This window comes from Elaeis guineensis, chromosome 7 (assembly GCF_000442705.2).
Source record: "Elaeis guineensis isolate ETL-2024a chromosome 7, EG11, whole genome shotgun sequence".
Taxonomy (NCBI): domain Eukaryota; kingdom Viridiplantae; phylum Streptophyta; class Magnoliopsida; order Arecales; family Arecaceae; genus Elaeis; species Elaeis guineensis.
The window spans coordinates 92,129,026-92,147,344 of record NC_025999.2 but is presented as its reverse complement, the minus strand read 5'-3'; the positions used below and the strand labels follow the sequence as shown (position 1 = coordinate 92,147,344).

Below are 18,319 nucleotides of genomic sequence, written 5' to 3'. Positions count from 1 at the left end.
CTCCAAGTAATTTCTTTTAGAGAAATACTTTATGCACCGCGGGTGGTGTAGCTCTGCGCGCATCGCCCGCGGTGATGGACTCTCACACCAATCGGCAAAAAAAAAAAATTTTTTTCACGATATATTTGATTCTGTGTGTACGTGAGTCAATCATCTTGTACGATATATACGAGCTGCACCACCTGCCGTGCACAAAATATTTCTCTTTCTTTTAAACAGACCATCCCCAAGCCCATGAAAAGGCGTTGTTGGTGTTGACATCTAGCCTGGCACTAGAGCTGACGGATCCGGAGATTTGTTTATGCACTAAACAAGAGATTGTTTCTGTACTGAATGGGAGAAAACCTGTAAATCAATTCTTTGATCATAGTTGTTTTTAATTACGAAATTTTTGTTGTAAATCAAGTTCCTGGTCAAAATTATTTTTTTGAAATTAAGCTTATCACTGTATTCTACGAGATTGAATTATTGTTAAATAATATCTTTATGATTCAAAAAATTTATATGATTTTAATGCTTTGCTTCGTTCTTGCATACTTCATTTTCAAGCTATTACTATCATAAAGTGTCGGGTCATTCAAGTTAAAAATTTATTACTCTCATATTAAACAAAGTCTCACTTGGGTCAAATAAAATTTTATTATTATATAAAAAATTATTCAAACACTTTTTCAATCATTAAACTTTTGCAAAAAATAGTTAGATATGTTTTTAAATATCAATAATATGAAAGTTATTTTGACAATAATATTAATTTCTAAATGTTAAAAAAGTATTAATTTTTTGAAATATATAATTATATAAAAATATAATTTAAATACTTAAATTTTTTAAGAAAAAATTAGAAATTTTTTCAAATAAATAATTAAAAATATTTTAAATATTAATTATATGAAAAAAATTTTTGATACTTTTTTGAATTTCTAAGTGTTGAAAAAAGTTAATTTTCTCTTTGAATTATATAATGATATAAAAAAATATTTAGCCACTTTTTTTAATTGTTAAGTTGAGTAAAGAAGATTTAGATATTTTTTAACATATAAAATTATATAAAATATTTTTTAGATGCTATGTTAATTATTATGAATCATAAAAATATTATGTAACAATATGAGTATTACACTATATGTGGATTTTTTTATAAAAAAATTCATGTGTTAATGAACTTTGTTTTGTTTATGATCTTAAACCATTTATTAGTTCTATTTTTTGAAAAAAAACATATTTAATAACACAAATTCAATTATGAAATTTTTCAAGCACCGTGCATCGCCGGGTGTCATACTAGTTAGTTATAAGAGGACAATAGAAAGGAGGAGGAGAGTTTTGATCCCTATAGGGCGGCGGGCCGGTTTTGGAAAAAAGTATGGGAGTGATAGAGAGGATGAAGTTGGTTTTGTCTTATCCGTTGGAGAAGGATATCCATTTATTCTTGGGATATATCCGTTATGTATGTGTAAAGTAGATAAGATTAGTATTCGGCGTACCTGATGTCAGGTTTGGCCGAAGTATAATGGCGATCCCGTATCAGGCATCTTCCTTCAAGAATCAATTTAAAATTCCCAACAACCGTCGCTCTTCGTTGCTGAAGAGCGATATGTTCGATCATCCCAATCACGTCCCTCCATGCAGTACCATCGGGGCATGGACGGATGTGATTCAGCGTGGTAGCGCAGCCGAGAACGCCCAACACGACGTGCGGCCGGGCCCCTTTTGACGCGCAGCGCCAGCGTGGCAGTGCTGCATGAGCAACACTAGATGCCGGCCTATCGACCGAACACGTGTCTGTTGGTGATTTGACCGGGGGTGGGGAACGATTTAGGGCTCGACGCCTCTTCGGCCGAAGAAAACTAAAACAAAGCGAGGCCGACCGGGCAGCGAAGTAGATCGAAGAAAAAACAAGAAAGAGTCCGAGGGTTCCCTTTCGGAGGAGGGAAGGTGGGATTTTCGTTCTCTTCATTTATTGATTTCAACGGTTTCTTCGATTTATTTTTATTTCCGTGCATGGATCGATCCGATCTGACGTTATTGAGTCTTGATTTCGTCTTAGGTTTGGAAGATTCGATCTTATATTTGTTTTTTATGTTTTGTATTACAAAGTTTCTTTTGATCGTGTTGTCCTCTTAGCATTTCCAGGGTTTGATGATTTTCTCTTTATTTTTGAGGGAAAAAAGAGGAATTTATGCATCGACCGTGTTAAATTTTTGGAAAATCTGATGATATCTTGTGTTCATCGGAGGAAGTTGAATGATTATAAAAAGAAAAAGGAATAAATAGAAAATAAGTAAATGAAAATCGAATATTTGTTCACATTACATCTCTCCTTTTCCTCTAATTTTATCATTATTTTTATATTTTGTCTACCAAAGATAATTTACTATATATCTATATTACTTTTCCTTTTTAATTAAAATTCCATTGGTAGATCAGAATGAGATTTGAGCATATTTGAAAATAGATTTTTTCCCCGTACATCTCTCTCGCTCACGCCCTTTTCCAACTCGATAGATCAGGATGGAAGGGGGCATGCACGCGAAAAGTGGGGAAGGATCTTTTATCGGTTCACTTCTTTTAATCTTAAGAAAAGAATCACCAGAATCGGGGTGAGGACGTGAGTTTGATCTGGATCTGGTATACCTGCAGAGTTTAGGAGACAAAATTACGATGTCGCCGGCCGAATCGTCCCGTGAAGAGAATGTCTACATGGCCAAGCTGGCCGAGCAGGCCGAGCGGTACGAGGAGATGGTGGAGTTCATGGAGAAGGTCGTGAAGACGGTCGACGTGGAGGAGCTGACCGTCGAGGAGCGCAACCTCCTCTCCGTGGCTTACAAGAATGTGATTGGTGCTCGCCGGGCTTCGTGGCGCATCATCTCCTCCATCGAGCAGAAGGAGGAGAGCCGTGGGAATGAGGACCGTGTCACCTTGATCAAGGAGTACCGCGGCAAGATTGAGGCTGAGCTTAGCAAGATCTGTGATGGGATCCTGAAACTGCTTGAATCCCACCTCATCCCCTCGGCCACTGCTGTGGAATCCAAGGTGTTCTACCTTAAGATGAAGGGGGATTACCACAGGTCTGTTGAAGTCATTTGACTGATGTTTGTAAAAGGAAATGCTTTTCATCATTGGATTATAATCTTATTCTGATGTTGCAGGTACCTTGCGGAGTTTAAAACTGGTGCTGAGAGGAAAGAAGCAGCTGAGAGCACACTGTTGGCATACAAATCTGCTCAGGTGGGTCCTTTTGTTCAGATTTGCCATGTTAGTCCATTTGATGACAATTTGATGCCTGTTCGCTTTCTTACTGTTTTCCTTGTAGGGCATGCTATAAGAACAAAGATCTTCTTATTGCATCAAATTTCTGGGTCCTATATTTTTCCTTTTATTATTGAATTTTCGTTTGATTGCTATTTTCTTTTTTTTTGCATGCTTAATGTAGCTGAAAGGTCTTTTGTGATGTTGCTGAATGAGTTTGTATGCTGTTTGCTTTTCCTGGGTTCCAGTTGCCCATCTTTAAGTTTGCTGTAGTTTGTGATTTTTGCTATATTGTATCTCAAATCCTGACAGTAGATGGATTAATAGGATATTGCACTGGCTGAATTGGCTCCGACTCATCCAATAAGGCTTGGGCTTGCACTCAATTTCTCAGTGTTTTATTATGAGATCCTGAACTCGCCAGACCGTGCTTGCAGTCTTGCAAAACAGGTTTGTTTCTGTACTTCTTTATTAATGATTTTTCATTGTTCAATTGATAATAGACAATCTTCACTCCTATGCTTGAGCTGTTTGGCTGGGAAAGTTGCATGTTTTATTTGTGCATCTTAAGCATTATTAAAGGCTGCATCTTTTGGGACTTTAATTGCATGCTGTATAGAATACAACTTTAATTACAAAATGTATGGAACAGATTGTTCTGTGCGACTAAGCATTTAATGCATGTACAGAGATTGCACCAAAATAACATGAATGCTGCACTAGGCTTTGCTAGGCATATTTTTGCAGTTTGATGCATCTTGATTAAGTGCTTTTAGTGTACACTGAAATCATGAGAATCCCCTATAATGAACTTGATCTGAAGTTAAATGTTATATGTTATGTTTCATTCCTAAACAGTCTGACCAGTTGATAGGTATTGCTGGCTGTGAGCCTTGATGGAAGTAATCTTACCACAACACTTCCATTACATGCAGTTCTATATATTTTGTGTCCATATACATTTATCAAATGTTACTTTTAATGGAATATATTATTGCCAATGCAAGTTCACCTCGTAGAAGCACATTTGCGCATGTGTCTTTGTGCAGAAGTCAAGAACACAGACACAGACACACATATATATACATAGCTGCATGTATTTTATTTACAAAAAATATATATTACATACATAATTGCGATGTGCGTAAAATTTGATGCATGTACTAATGTATTCACATGTATGTATACTCGTACATGAATACCAATATGCAGTTACAACATGGTATGATATCGTTGTAAAGAATATGTTGTGTTCTTTCCATACTTTTTTCTTCTAAGTTAAATTTGGTTTAAATCTGATGTTTTGATTTATGTATTAGATAGTCATTTGTGCAATGACAGCTTGGTGTCATAGCATGATTGTATACCTTGTTCCGGAGAAAGTATTTGAAGGGAGAGAGGATAAGCATACAATGCTTTAGAAATCAAGTCTAATGACTTCAAAATTTGGTTGCACCTTTTCCTTTTTAACATCAATAATAAAGTTTATCATTTTCTGTTATGATAAGTAGTCTGCATATATTAAAATTAAAATGACCGATTTGAGTTGAGTTAACTGGCCACCTATGATTGGTGGGAGTTTTTGGTGCTTCGTATTTTCCGACACTTGCACATCATAATATTTCTTAGCACTTGAAAAAATAATGTATTCTACACACTTGAGAAATAGTTTTGGCTCATTTAGGCTTATGACAGAGAAACTTGTATCCCCTAGAGCGCTAAAGAACATTAGTCAAAAGTTTGTGGATGCTAATAGAGAGTTCTTGCATCTTTTTTCCCATTTACTTGAATGGAGCTTGTTAGCAAGAAATATCAGACCAAGGTTTGCTTTTCTGGTGGATGTACCATACTGTGCTGGTATGCAGTCATGTATGTATCGACATTTGGATCATCTCGCTGTCTTGTACTGTACTGCATACTAACACTATATTAGAATGGTACAGATATGGGGTCCGGTGCGATGATGGTGAACCTTGTATCGGACTATTCAATAGAATTTAATTTCTTCAATCTTTATATCCATCCTTCTCTAGAAATGTTGCTTGTCTTTTTTTTGGAAAAAAATAGGTCACTGTTGGAAGTTGCTGGCTGTAGGATAACGTTGCTGGCTACAGAAGCAAAAAAAAATTGTTCATGATTTAGAAGTTAAGATTAGAATGAGAGATGAAAGATAAACAAGAAAATTGAGGAGCAGAAAGGATCCATGGGCAACATGCTATGGATATAGAATAAGATTCTTAGGATAGGCCCATGCTTCATAAGACTATTTTTTGGTTCTAGCAGGTTGCAGCGGTAGGCTACCATGCTTTTGTTTTGTTTGTTTCCCCCTTTGTTTTTAATTTAATTGGTGTTTCATGTCTTTGTCTAGAATGTGGGGATGTTAAGAGTTCTCCTGGTAGAGAGCATGCATGGGGGAGGGGTGCGGTTATTTGGCTAGAGCTTTAGTTTTGGGGCTCGAAATATTTGGTCAAAATGCTAGAGTTCTCCTGGTAGAGAGTGAGCAAGTATAATTTCTTTGTAGATCATCTACTAGAGCTGGGCCATGGTAATATTTGGTCAACTTGGGCCCTGTCTGAGATTTAATTTGGTTGTAGAACAGGCCTGGCCAAATCTGACCTTCCAGGATGGAAAGCCAAACATGTTCATAGACGATTATTGAGATGGCAGGTAGATCAGATTTTGTCAGGCTCTAGTTAGGAGGTTTTGGGAGAGAACAACTATGAGTTTGAAATGGGTCTGTAATGCATTGATTGCTGAACTTAGCTGGTAAATCAGAGAACTAGATATCACTATTGAGAGATCAGTTTTGTAACTTTTGACCCTAATCCAGTAAATCAGCTGGCTTACTATAAGATTCCTATAATCAAGCTACTGGTTGACAACTCTGGCCTCATTACAATTTTAATATAGGAGAAGACATAGGTGTTTGACTAATGTGCATACTTTATATGTTATTATATTATTTATTACACATGAGCTGGGCCATGTGAGGGCTAGTTTAAAATCCTAGACCCAATCTGAAATAGCTTCAGGTTTAGAATTCTAACTTGGCCTGATCCACTGGGCCAAAAATGGCCTGCCCTGATATATTTTTCAGGCTGGCCTGATGGGCCAGCTCTGCCCAGTTTCCTCAGTCTTATTTCCTGATGCTTAATCTTTAAGTTGTGATCTAGATGGAACTGATGGATAATCTTTACAGGATTTGCCCAACATGGCAAACAAACTTGCTCAGTTCTTGACCAAAATGATGCTGTATTCTGGAGACATTTATCAGACGGGACCTAGGCCTCGATTGGCTTACTCCATGCTGTATATAAAACTTAATGAAGTACTTATTTCTAAGTCATACTGTATGTAAATCAAACTTTTTATTGAGTCATTCTGAAGATGGCTGCATACATAATCTTAGCTTCAATTGCTAATCTTAAGTTGCAAAGTCTTCGAGTTGATGTGCGGTAATGTGCAATAGCTGTAAGACAGAATAAAAGATCTCCATTTTCATTATCTTAAATTATATTACATTGATGTGCCTTGTGTTAATCATCATGCATATAATGAAGGTCCTACTAACTAAGCGGCTTGTTGCATTCAAAAAAATACTAACCAGGCAGCTTGTTTATGTTGCAAAAGGAAGTGATTTCTATATTATATTTTTCTCCATCAGTTGTTTCATTTAAGGTTATACGGTAACAATTCTGTCTGTCTCAAATCATTTATTAATTGCTTCAGTCTGGTTCGATTTGTCTTGTTGATACGTTTTTCCTTAACTTTTAATCTCATGTTGATCACAAGGCACATCCTTTCCTAGCATTGCCTGAACCTTGTACTTCTGTTGGATCACAGGCTTTTGATGAGGCCATTTCAGAGCTTGACTCTTTGGGTGAGGAGTCTTACAAGGACAGCACATTGATCATGCAGCTTCTCCGAGACAACTTGACACTGTGGACCTCTGATATCACAGTATGCCCCTCCCTCCTGAGCTGATGATATTGTAAATTCATTTTGTTCATTTTACCATCTTTTTGGTGTTTTGCCTGTCAGGAGGACGGAGGTGATGAGATCAAGGAAGCTCCCAAACGGGAATCAGGGGATGGGCAGTGATGAGAAATCAGATGTCTGGCCTATGCTTCTACCTTGTGCCCTGGAATTGGTGTTTTTAATCCTAGATGTAGCGAAAATTCATGTGCTTGCAGATTGTTGCCCTTTTTACTGCTGTGGTGTGTGGATGAACCTCCTATCTATCTTATAGATGTTTTATGGTTGGATTGTTCTAGCCTGTTAGTGTTTCATTATATTTTCTTTATTTCACAATAGTGGAAGATTTAAAGCTAGCAGATGTTAAACAAGGTACAATCGAATCAATAGCTTGGTGTTACAATACCATCGTGGAAACGCTATTTGACCAAAATCTAAAGTAGCATCTCTTAGTTTGGTGTTCTTTACCATTGAGGTTTCGGAAAAATATTTCATTCAATACATAATATGGGACAGGATTGTGAATTGTGACGGCCCTCGCGGGGAACTGTCTGCGGTTGACGTGTTACTATATTTACTGTGAGGTAAGGAGATGTTGGATGTCTAATGATTCCTTCCATTTCCTTGTGAGGGTCTTTTTCAGTGATGGGTTCTGAGGTTTTATGCAAGCCTAGAGGTGAAGCTGGATGATAGAAGGTTCCGGTGGCATGCTAGGATTCTGCTTGTCGGTCCCCAAATCGTATAAACACCAGTCCTTGTACTGGGTTCAGTTCCAAGGGTAACGTAGTTCGATATAACCTGGGGATATTGCTCGGTTCCAACATTCTTTTTTTTTTTGGGTAAAGGCTGTCTTACTGGGGTAAGACTGGATCTAGCACGTAGATCCCTCGGTACAGGCTGGGATAAGGTCAACTCTAGAAATTAGATTTGTTTTCTACTGTTTGAGTTTAAAGGAGTTTATATAAAAATTTTAAATCTCATCCAAATAAGTTCATTTTTCTTGAGTTAATCTCAGAATTTCAGTGGCGGGTCGAAACAATAATTGTTAAATATTGTAAAATTTATTAAAATTTTGAAAGTTCATAAATCTTGATATGTTTTAACATTCCTAATGCCTAGATATCCGGGAAGAAGTGTCTTATATGATTGGATGTCCTTTCAACTAGTATAAGATTAATAAGCAAATAGCACCTAGACATGCCTTCATGTCTCGTTCTTTTCGAACCTGTCCTCAAAAAGAATTTGCACCTCTCAAAAATAAAATTATATTATCTTATTCGGAGAAAGTTTCATACAAGAAATTATTTTAAATGGCATTCAACATTTCGTTGTTGGCCATTATGCCAATTTGAGAGAAGCTAGAGAGAGAGAGAGAAAGAAGGGTTTAGTTAAGAGCTGTGCAATTCTAGATGGATATCAAGAAAGGTTTAGTTAAGAGCTGTGCAATTCTAGATGGCTATCATGTCATCCGGTCATGAAGGCGGATAGTTGTCAAATGAGATGGATATTGCATACCATACATGATGTATTTTGCATATTGAATACCGGATCATATTTGATTGATGTCTATCTGTATCATCAAGTAATGTGGAGGTCCAAGAGGCATCGATTTTATACGCATACACAAAAACTTCTTTGTTGAGATGAAAACGTAGCAAGGGTCGTCAGGCATCTGTTTGGACATGGTTTATCTTTAAGCCAAAAATTAAAATTTTAACTAAAAGCTATGCTTTGCGGTTAAAAGTATTTTTTGGAGGCAAAGCAATTTTTACCGATAAAAGCATTTTGCTATTAAGATCTAAAAGTTGTTCTGGAGTTATAAAAATAATTTATTATGTATTTGATTAGTAAATTCAAAAATTATTTTTATATAACAAAAGGGTCAAAAAAATTAAAAAAAAAATATTTAAAATGGTTCTAAAGTTATCTAAATATAAGATAAATAAATAGTATGATCTAAATAAATTTAATAAAAATTATATAATATAATTTTCTTGTATATAGTTAATATTAAAAAATAAACTAAAATAATTTGGTCAATCCATCTGTGGCCATCCAACAGATGAACGGGCCCTTCTTCAATCTTCGGCAGGACTGAAGAGGATCCAAACCCTTGTGCACTTCGGAGTTCGGACCATGGGCAACTGAATCGATGTCATTCAAAAGAAAGTACTGTAGGTCCGGTGGGAGTCCTTTTCATAATTAATATAAAAAAAAAATTTATTTATATAAATAATTAAAATTTTAACTTATTTATCAGGTTGATGTAAAAATGATAAAATGCCATTTTGTCATCGCCACATCACCCCCATTTTTCACGTAGATGACATAAAAAAAAATAAAAATCATCAAATAATATGGCATTTTTAAAAACGCCATTCCAAATGATATTTTTTAAAATACCATATTATTTGATAATTTTTAATTTTTTTCTCCAAAAAAAATAAATAAAAATAATAAAAATAATTTTTTTTTAAAAATAAAATTTTAATTTTCATAAAAATAAAAATTATCATTTCAAATTAGTATCTCCATTTTAAATTATTTTTTTTAAAAAAATATCTAAAAAAATTATTGTAAAAAAAATTAAAAATACCATAAAAAAAGAATTGAAAGAAAATAGAAATTATAATCCTAAATTTTAAGAAAATAAAAATTTTAATTTTAATTCAAATAAAAATCATCATTTCAAATTACAATCTCTTTTTCAAATTATTTTTTTTAAAAAAATATCATAAAAGAAGAAAAAATTAAAAAAAATAAAAATTATAAATTTGAATGAATTTTAAAGAATAAAAATTCTAATTTTAATTCAAATAAAAAATATAATTTTAAATTATTTTGTTCATTTAAAATTAATTTTTTTAAAAAATATCTCATAAAAATATTAAAAAAATAAAAAAAAATAAAAAATACCATAAAAAATGAGAAAAAAATAAAAATTTTAATTTTAATTCAAATAAAAACCATCATTGCAAATTACTTTTTCTATTTCAAATTAATTTTTTTAAAAAAATATGTCAAAAAAAAATAAAAAAAAAGTGCCATAAAAAAGTAAAATATTTAAAAAATTAGAAAAAAATAAAAAATAAAAATTTTAATTTAAAACAAAATAAATTTTTAATTTTAATTAAAATAAAAAATACCATTTCAAATTACTTTTCCTATTTCAAATTATTTTTTTTAAAAAATATTCCAAACAAAGAAGTAAAAAATAAAAAAAAATGAGAAAAAAATAAAAATTTAAATATTAATTCAAATAAAAAAATATAAATTCAAATTATTTTTCATTTAAAATTATTTTTTTAAAAAAATATCCCAAAAAATATTAAAAAATAAAAAAATATCATAAAAAAATGATAAAAGAAATGAAAAAAATAAAAATTATAATTTTAAATTTTAAAAAATAAAAATTTTAATTTTAATTCAAATAAAAAATATCATTTCAAATTACTTTCTTCATTTCAAATTAATTAATTTTTTTTAATACCACACCGTACCTAGCTGTTCGTATCCGTACCAGATCGAGATGTACCAGTGCAGTCTGATTCATCTCATAATTAAATTATCTGATATATTATTATTATTATTTACGTTATAATTTTTATAGCTCTTTTAGCATAACTTTTTCTCTCCTAATGTTCTGAGATACATTAGAGTATGTATAACCATATCCACAAAGCATAATATCCGATCATTTGAATTTAAATAATATAAAATAAAATTAATAATTAATAATATTAAATAGAATAAAAATGTCAAGCATACAAAAAATAGTATAATAAAAATTTTAAAAATACTAAGTACAAATTTAAAAAAGACTAAGTCCCACAAGGACGTCGTGGTGCCCGTGGTCGTTTGGACCTTCTCAAGAAGGTCCTCAACGGCTGCTCCTGCTCCTGCTGTGATGGCTCCTCCTCTATATCAGTAGAGGAAGTCTGCTGGTCATGTTGCTCAGGAATAACTGATGCTGTCGGATCATCTACGGACTGAGCGACCCGTTCAACCCTCTCATCTGGATACACGGATGGGCCTGAAAAGAAAGTATCATACTCATGTGGCCAACTGGTACTCAATGATATCATATGGAGGATGTAGGAAGAAGAAGGCACTGCCATCTATGGATCAAAAGGTGGTAACATCTGTGTAGTATCTAGTGATGACATCTCCGGAATATGCGGTGATGACATATGTGGAATATATGGTGACGGCGTATATCTCATATCTGGCGCATCGGCTGCTCCATACCAAGGCACACAGCTATATGGATCAACACCAATTGCCACCAATATTTCGAAACTTATTCTTTTCATCTCACGCAGTATCCGAATCCGTTCGTCCTGATCAGTCGTAGATAAAGCACGACGAGCGTCCAACATAAGATCCGACATAAAATTAGTCTACAAAATAAAAATAAAACGTCAATGTACTATAAAATATAAAATAAAAATATAACACAAATAATATAAATTAATTTTCGTAGTCTTACCAAAAGACGCACAGCAGAACTCTCGCCCTCATATCTGGAAACTGCATACCGAGGCTGTCAAATAACTCACACTGTAATGCTAAACAATCAAGCCATATAGTCATCGGTATATGAACGGCCTCTCAAAATGGGATCACCATGAACAATGTGATCTCGACGTGCATCCCAAATATCGATGTACTCTGCATGTCTGATACGTCAGTCAATACGAGCTCTCCCTCGTCGATCAATACGATGAAGTTTCTGGCTGGTATCAAACTACTCCGGGATACCCTGAATCTGACCAAACTGCCGCAAGTCACGATTGAAAAGATGTCACTCTACCACATCAAAATAAATAAGTGGCACTCTAGCAGTCCATATGTCATATCCAATTGTATACATCTGCGGTAATATAGCCAATATCTCATCTGTATATAGCTCCCACAAAAACTGATAGAGTTAAAATAAAAAAAATTAGTAAGCTAAAATTTTAATAGATTATGAATATTGTAAAATGATATTTATAAAAAATTTAAAATTTATCCGTCTATATGTATCAACTAATATATCCAACTGACACCTATAAACCCGTACCACTCTCGTCGATACGTAATGAACGTTGAATGCAACGTTCCATCTGTTTTACAATCTACTCATGTTAAATAAATTTTATCGAATTTAAAATAGTAAGTTTTAAATAAAAAAATAATATTTTTATACCTATATCTCAATAGTCCGTCTAGTCTGAATGGAACATCAGGATCATGCTGCTCTGATGGCATCTTGAGCAACTATCGTCGTAATAGACTGATAGTCAGCATACGCTCCCATACCCAAATCTGCAAATTTTAAAAAAATCATACATCATATATCCAATGTTTGAAATATAATTGAATATTAAAAATAAAAATTTTTAATTCACACACCTGTAATAATACAAGATAACCATCAATCTCGCTCTAATCAGCATAAGAACCCCGACACATAGCTCTGTACAGGAAAGCTAGTACTGTACTGCCCCAACTGAGTCTACGAGCGAAGTCTAAATCCTCTAATAATGGCAAAAATATCAACTTCATCTTATTCGATGAAGTATCGAGTAACAGGACACCACCTAACAACCGCAGTACTTGACCCCTAACATACTGCTGCACCATCTCCTCTGGTGCATCATCCGCAATATGAAAATGTCGATAACGATCATCAAAACACTCAATCCTGAGTCGTGAATGATCGAAAAAATGTGCGTCGTGCTCAAATCCTAGCAATCGCAAGCACAAAGCCTGCCACTCTGGAATGGTAAGCGTGGGATCAACTCCGATAACTGGATCGCCATCAACTGATAGTCCAGTAAGGATGCTGACATCCTGTAAAGTGATGATCGCCTCACCAAATGGAAGATGAAATGTGTGTCTCTGGATGCCATCTCTCAAGCAAAGCAGTAATAAGACCAACATCCATCTGTATACGACCAATCCGATATACTCCATAAAATCTAAGATATCGTAAATAATCCAACACTCTATGTGGGATGTCCTCTATCCTCCAGAAGTCAGCATCGGATCGTCGTAGACGAAGGTGTCTGGGCTCCTGCAATAAAATATAATAATTAGATAATGTATATGACTTTTCAAAAAAAAAATTTAAATAGTAAATAGGGTTGGAATGCTTACGCCACCATCTAAAATAGTCTGTGATCGATGGTGCTCTTGTAATGTAAGAATACTGCTGTCTCAAGGATCGGGATACCGCGGATCGTAAGCCATAATACGCTAATGAATCTAAAATAATGATATTATCATAAGTATATTAAAACATAAGAAATATGATAGCCATTCATTTTATGAGAAATATATTTTAAACATAATATTGTCACACAATACAACTTATACACAAAATTCAGTTCATCTCAGGATATTAAACACGTATATTCAAATACAATCTCCCAGAAATACGTAAAATAATGACAAAAATACATCTTCGGAGCCTTTAATTTCTTCCACTTCTTGAAGTTGAAGTGTGTTGAAGTATCCTAGGACAGTGGCCACGGTCATGATCCTGTTTCTTACAAATGCCACAGTGATTCTTACTTCTTATTTGCCTATCATCCATCTCATTTCGTAGTCTTGTTGACTTTGGTCTACCTTTCTATTTAGATCTCAAACGATGATGATCAGAAATATATTTGAACATACGTGTATGCATCCAATAATCTTCATGTGGTAATGGATTAAAGTCACCACTCCAAGCATTCATATATACTGTAATTGTATATGCATCATCTATAAAACCACTAAAATGTACAATAATTTTTTGACATACAGCTAAAACGTGAGAACATGGATATTTGTACATGCTCCATTTTTCACAAGAATATTTTCTTTCAGCTAAAGTAACAGTATGAAAATTTTCTCCATCTCGTAACCCTACGCTTGCTCTCCTTATAAGCACTTCATATATACCTCTTTGAAGGTTGAATGCTGTTACTCGGTGCTGGTTGGCTTTAACTTGATCTTCAGCAATCTTAATTGCAACATGAGGAGTAAAAAGATTATTTGGATTCTCCTCTACATATCTCAAGGCTTGGGCATGCCTCGTATTGAAGTATTTTACAAGACGATAAAATGTCATTTGAACACAAGCTGTAATTGGCACATTTCTAGCTCCTCGTAACATACTATTAAAAATCTCCAACAAATTTATAGTTAATACACCATAGCGTAGGCCATCATCATGTGCCAACGTCCACTTTTTCTTTTCTATCTCGGACAACCAGGTCCAAGTCTCTTCATTCACTATTCTGATCCTACCCATGATAAAGTTGAACTTACGAACTTGGTAAGTGCTTCCTGCTTGCCATACTATTCTTTTCAGCTGCACATTTTTAAAATGAGTGTTGAAATTACCGCAAATATATCTTAAGCAGTATCGGTGATAGGCACGTGGTGGACTTCATCCAATAGACTCATCTGCGATGGCATTTAATATACTTGGATGCCTGTCAGAAATTAAGCATATTCCATTTCTATCTTTGACGATATGTGTTCTGAGCTGAAAAAGAAACCAACTCCAACTTGCAGTCGTCTCCTCATCCACAATTGCATATGCTAATAGAAATATTTCATTCTCTGCATCAATTTCTGTTGCAATTAACATCTTACCTTTAAACTTTCCATACAAGTGTGTACCATCAATGCTGATTACAGGACGGCAGTGCGTAAAATCCTGGATAGATGGTTTGAAAGCCCAAAAAATATAATTTAAAACTCGAACATTGGAATTCACAGTTTGAAAAAAAATTCATGAAACAACTGCACCAGAATTTGCATGTTGAAGTGCAGCCATATAATAAGGTAATTTAGCATAAGACGGCTCCCATTCTCCATAAATATCAACCAATGTCTTCTGCTTTTCACACCATGCTTTCCTGTATGACACTGTATATTGAAATTGATCATTAACGGTTGTCACAATAGCTTCAACTTTAACATCGAGATCTTTCTCAACAATATATCGGACTAGTGTGCCAAGCATCCTTCCACTGACATGTTTGTGGTCTCGACTCAATCCCATAAACAAACAAGTGTGAGGACCCTCATATTTTGTAATTTGAAAATATCCATATTTTTTCAACAATGCAGAACGAAGCCTCCATTTATAATTTTGAACATTATCTGATCATGCGCATCGTATGGACCATAATTTTGAATGCGACTGAACTACATTGTATGTCCGATGCTCCATAATGTGATAAAGATCAACAGCTCTCCTTACATAATCTTTACTCTCAAACATTAGACCTTTAGAAAATTCAGTCATCGAGGAGTCCCAAAACTGATGTCAGAGTTCAATCTTTGACCAGCACTAACACAACCATCATTATCTAAATTTATATCGTTAAAAAATTATGAAGATTCGTGCAAATGAGATTGAGGTTCTCCCACATTAATATTAGCCTGAACATCTTCATCATCATTCTCATCTTCACCATCATCATCATTACTGCTACTGTCCTCATCCATCCAATAGTCTTCATCTCCGCTTTCATCTGACTCAAAGCCTAGATTATCAGAATTTATTCCACCGACTATCCAGTCATCATTCCCTATATGAGTGTCGTCTCCCGCACTTACCACTACTTCTAGCAAAGGAGAAGTCACCATAGCAGAAGACACAGAAGAAGTCACCATAGGACTCTGAATAATTAGACAACTAGGGCCAGCAGTAATAAAATATTATTCTACAAATACGGCCTCAACACTATCGATTTGCATCATAGGAGTTACGAAAGGTGAGGAAGGCCCAACATTCTTGTCCGCTTGAGTTAAAAGCCGACTATAATATCCAAAGCTCGGTACATCTTCCTTTTCAATATAGAATTCTAAAAATTGATATTCTGAATATTTCAAAGGAAAGGTCAGCATTTCTTCGACATCTTCATCGTTATCAATTGGAACTAAGATATAATTATTCTGCATTAACTATCCCGACAGATTAGGAGATTTTCATTTCAATTTTATTTCATATTTTTCTGTCTACAGGAATACTGCTGTATAAATGGTCCAATAATTCTTAACGTGATAATGATGAAGATACTCTAATCATCCAGTTTGTAGGGTGACTATACTGCACACCAATTTTATCATTCTATATCATGCCATCATAATACAATAGTACATGAACTCGAATACTGGCCATTTTCTCAGAAAAATCTATGACAAAATTAAAATTAAAATATTTAGTATTACTAATTATTTTATCGTTTCAAAAGATTTACATGATAAATGCATCATATCATCAACAAATAGGTACAGATAGATCCTATCCCATTTGAAAATTGTATTAATTTTATAGGTTAATTACATTAATCAAATGATATGCAAAAAAGATCGAAAAAAATTTCGGCAGTATTTTCTCTTAGTTCTCCCCACATGACTGAAAATATGTGAGGAGAACTAAAGAAAAATACTGTTCAAAATTTCTCTCGAACTCTTCGCATATCATTCGAATAATATAATTACCTATAGAATTAAATGCAATCCCCAAACTGTCCAAACTGGACAATCAATTGACCAATGTATATATTTTACGGTACCTGTATAAAAATATATAATCAAATATATATTTTGTACGGATATCGTAGAATATCCTACATTGATCAACTAACAGGTCTATGTTTTCATGAAATACAATATATTTTAAAATTTTTAAATTATGATCGAATCGAATTTTAAAATAAATCTGAATTTAATGAGATAAAAATAAAAAATAAAAAATAATGAGATAAAAATTAAAATTAAAAAGATCGAAATAGAAGGGTGTCGCACTGGCCCGCCATCGGAAGGCCGCCGCTGGGCCGCCGCCAGGGGGCCACCGAGCCCCGAGGGCAGCGGGCCCCCGTAGGGCCCACCGTCGGGTCCCGACGGGGCCCCCCGTCGGGGCCGTCGTCGGGGTCTGTCGCCGGGGCCCGCCGCCGCAGATCGAAATAGAAGGGCACCGTAGGGCCGCACGGGCCTGCCACCGGAGGGCCGCTGCGGGCCCGTGCCGGGGGGCTACCGTCGGGGCCCGCCGCCACCCGTCGCTGGGGGGCCGTCGCAGGGGCCCGCTGCTGCCCATCGCCGGGGGCGCCGCCGTCGGCCGTTTGTCGCCGGCGGCCAAGGAAAAAGAGGGAGAGAGAGAGGAAGAGGGAGAGAAGAAGGGGCCGGCCAAGGGAAAGGGAGGGCCGGGGCCCGCCGCGGGGGGCGCTGTCGGGGCGCGTGGGCCCGCCGCTAGCCGTCTGTCGCCGGCAGCCAAGAAAAAAGAGAGAGAGAGAGAGGAAGAGGGAGAGAAGAGGAGGCCGACCAAGGGAAGGGGAGGGTTGGGGCCCACTGTGGGGGGCCGCCGTCGAGGGGCGCAGACCCGCCGTCGGTCGTCTGTCATCGGCGGTCAAGGAAAAAGAGGGAGAGAGAGAGAGGAAGAGGGAGAGGAGGGGGCCGGCCAAGGGAAGAGGAGGGCCGGGGCCCACCGTGGGGGGCCGCCGCCAGGGCGCGCGGGCCCATCGTCGGCCCTCTGTCACCGGCGACCAAGGAAAAAGAGGGAGAGAGAGAGAGAGAGGAAGAGGGAGAGAATAAGGAGAGAGAGAGAGAGAGAGGAGAGGGAGAGATAGAGAAAGAGGAAAGAGAGAGGAGGGAGCTCACCGCCGTCGGAGAGGAGAAAACGCCAGAGAAGAGGGAGAAGAAGGAGAGAGATTTTTTTTTAGATTTTATGCTTGAAAATGCCAAAAGTAATGGCATTTTTTTCAAAAACGCCATTCCCTTTGGCATTTTCCTCCTTTTTTTTCACTTTTTTTTATAGTTTTTTATAGTTTTTTTATTTTTTTAGTTATTTTTATATGATTTTTTATGAATAAATTTAATTTAAAATGGGCATAATAATTTGAAATGATAATTTTTTATTTGAATTAAATTTAATTTTTTTAAATTTATAATTATAATTTTTATTTTTTTATCATTTTTTATTTGAATAATAATTAGAATTTTTATTTTTTTAAATTCAAAATTATAATTTTTATTTTTGAATTAGAATTAGAATTAGAATTTTTATTTTTTTTAATTCAATTATTTTCCCTTTTTTCTTTTTTTA

General features: G+C 35.4%; 1 protein-coding gene across 1 annotated transcript; it reads left to right on the top strand.

The window, feature by feature from the left end:
• Positions 1-1,899: 1,899 nt before the first annotated feature.
• On the top strand, positions 1,900-7,498 carry LOC105048516 (14-3-3-like protein). Its single transcript, NM_001319912.1, has 6 exons — positions 1,900-1,938; positions 2,644-3,071; positions 3,153-3,231; positions 3,580-3,702; positions 7,096-7,212; positions 7,294-7,498. The coding sequence occupies exons 2-6, from the start codon at positions 2,665-2,667 to the stop codon at positions 7,351-7,353; spliced, it is 786 nt and encodes a 261-aa protein (NP_001306841.1). The 5' UTR covers positions 1,900-1,938; positions 2,644-2,664; the 3' UTR covers positions 7,354-7,498.
• The last annotated feature ends 10,821 nt before the right edge of the window (positions 7,499-18,319 follow it).

What these genes read in the sequence shown, in the direction of transcription:
- LOC105048516 (NM_001319912.1), top strand. Translation starts at nt 2,665, where the DNA reads ATGTCGCCGGCCGAATCGTCCCGTGAAGAGAATGTCTACATGGCCAAG. An exon ending in CTTGCAGTCTTGCAAAACAG is followed by an intron (nt 3,703 to 7,095) that starts GTTTGTTTCTGT and finishes GTTGGATCACAG; the next exon opens with GCTTTTGATGAGGCCATTTC. An exon ending in TGTGGACCTCTGATATCACA is followed by an intron (nt 7,213 to 7,293) that starts GTATGCCCCTCC and finishes TTTGCCTGTCAG; the next exon opens with GAGGACGGAGGTGATGAGAT.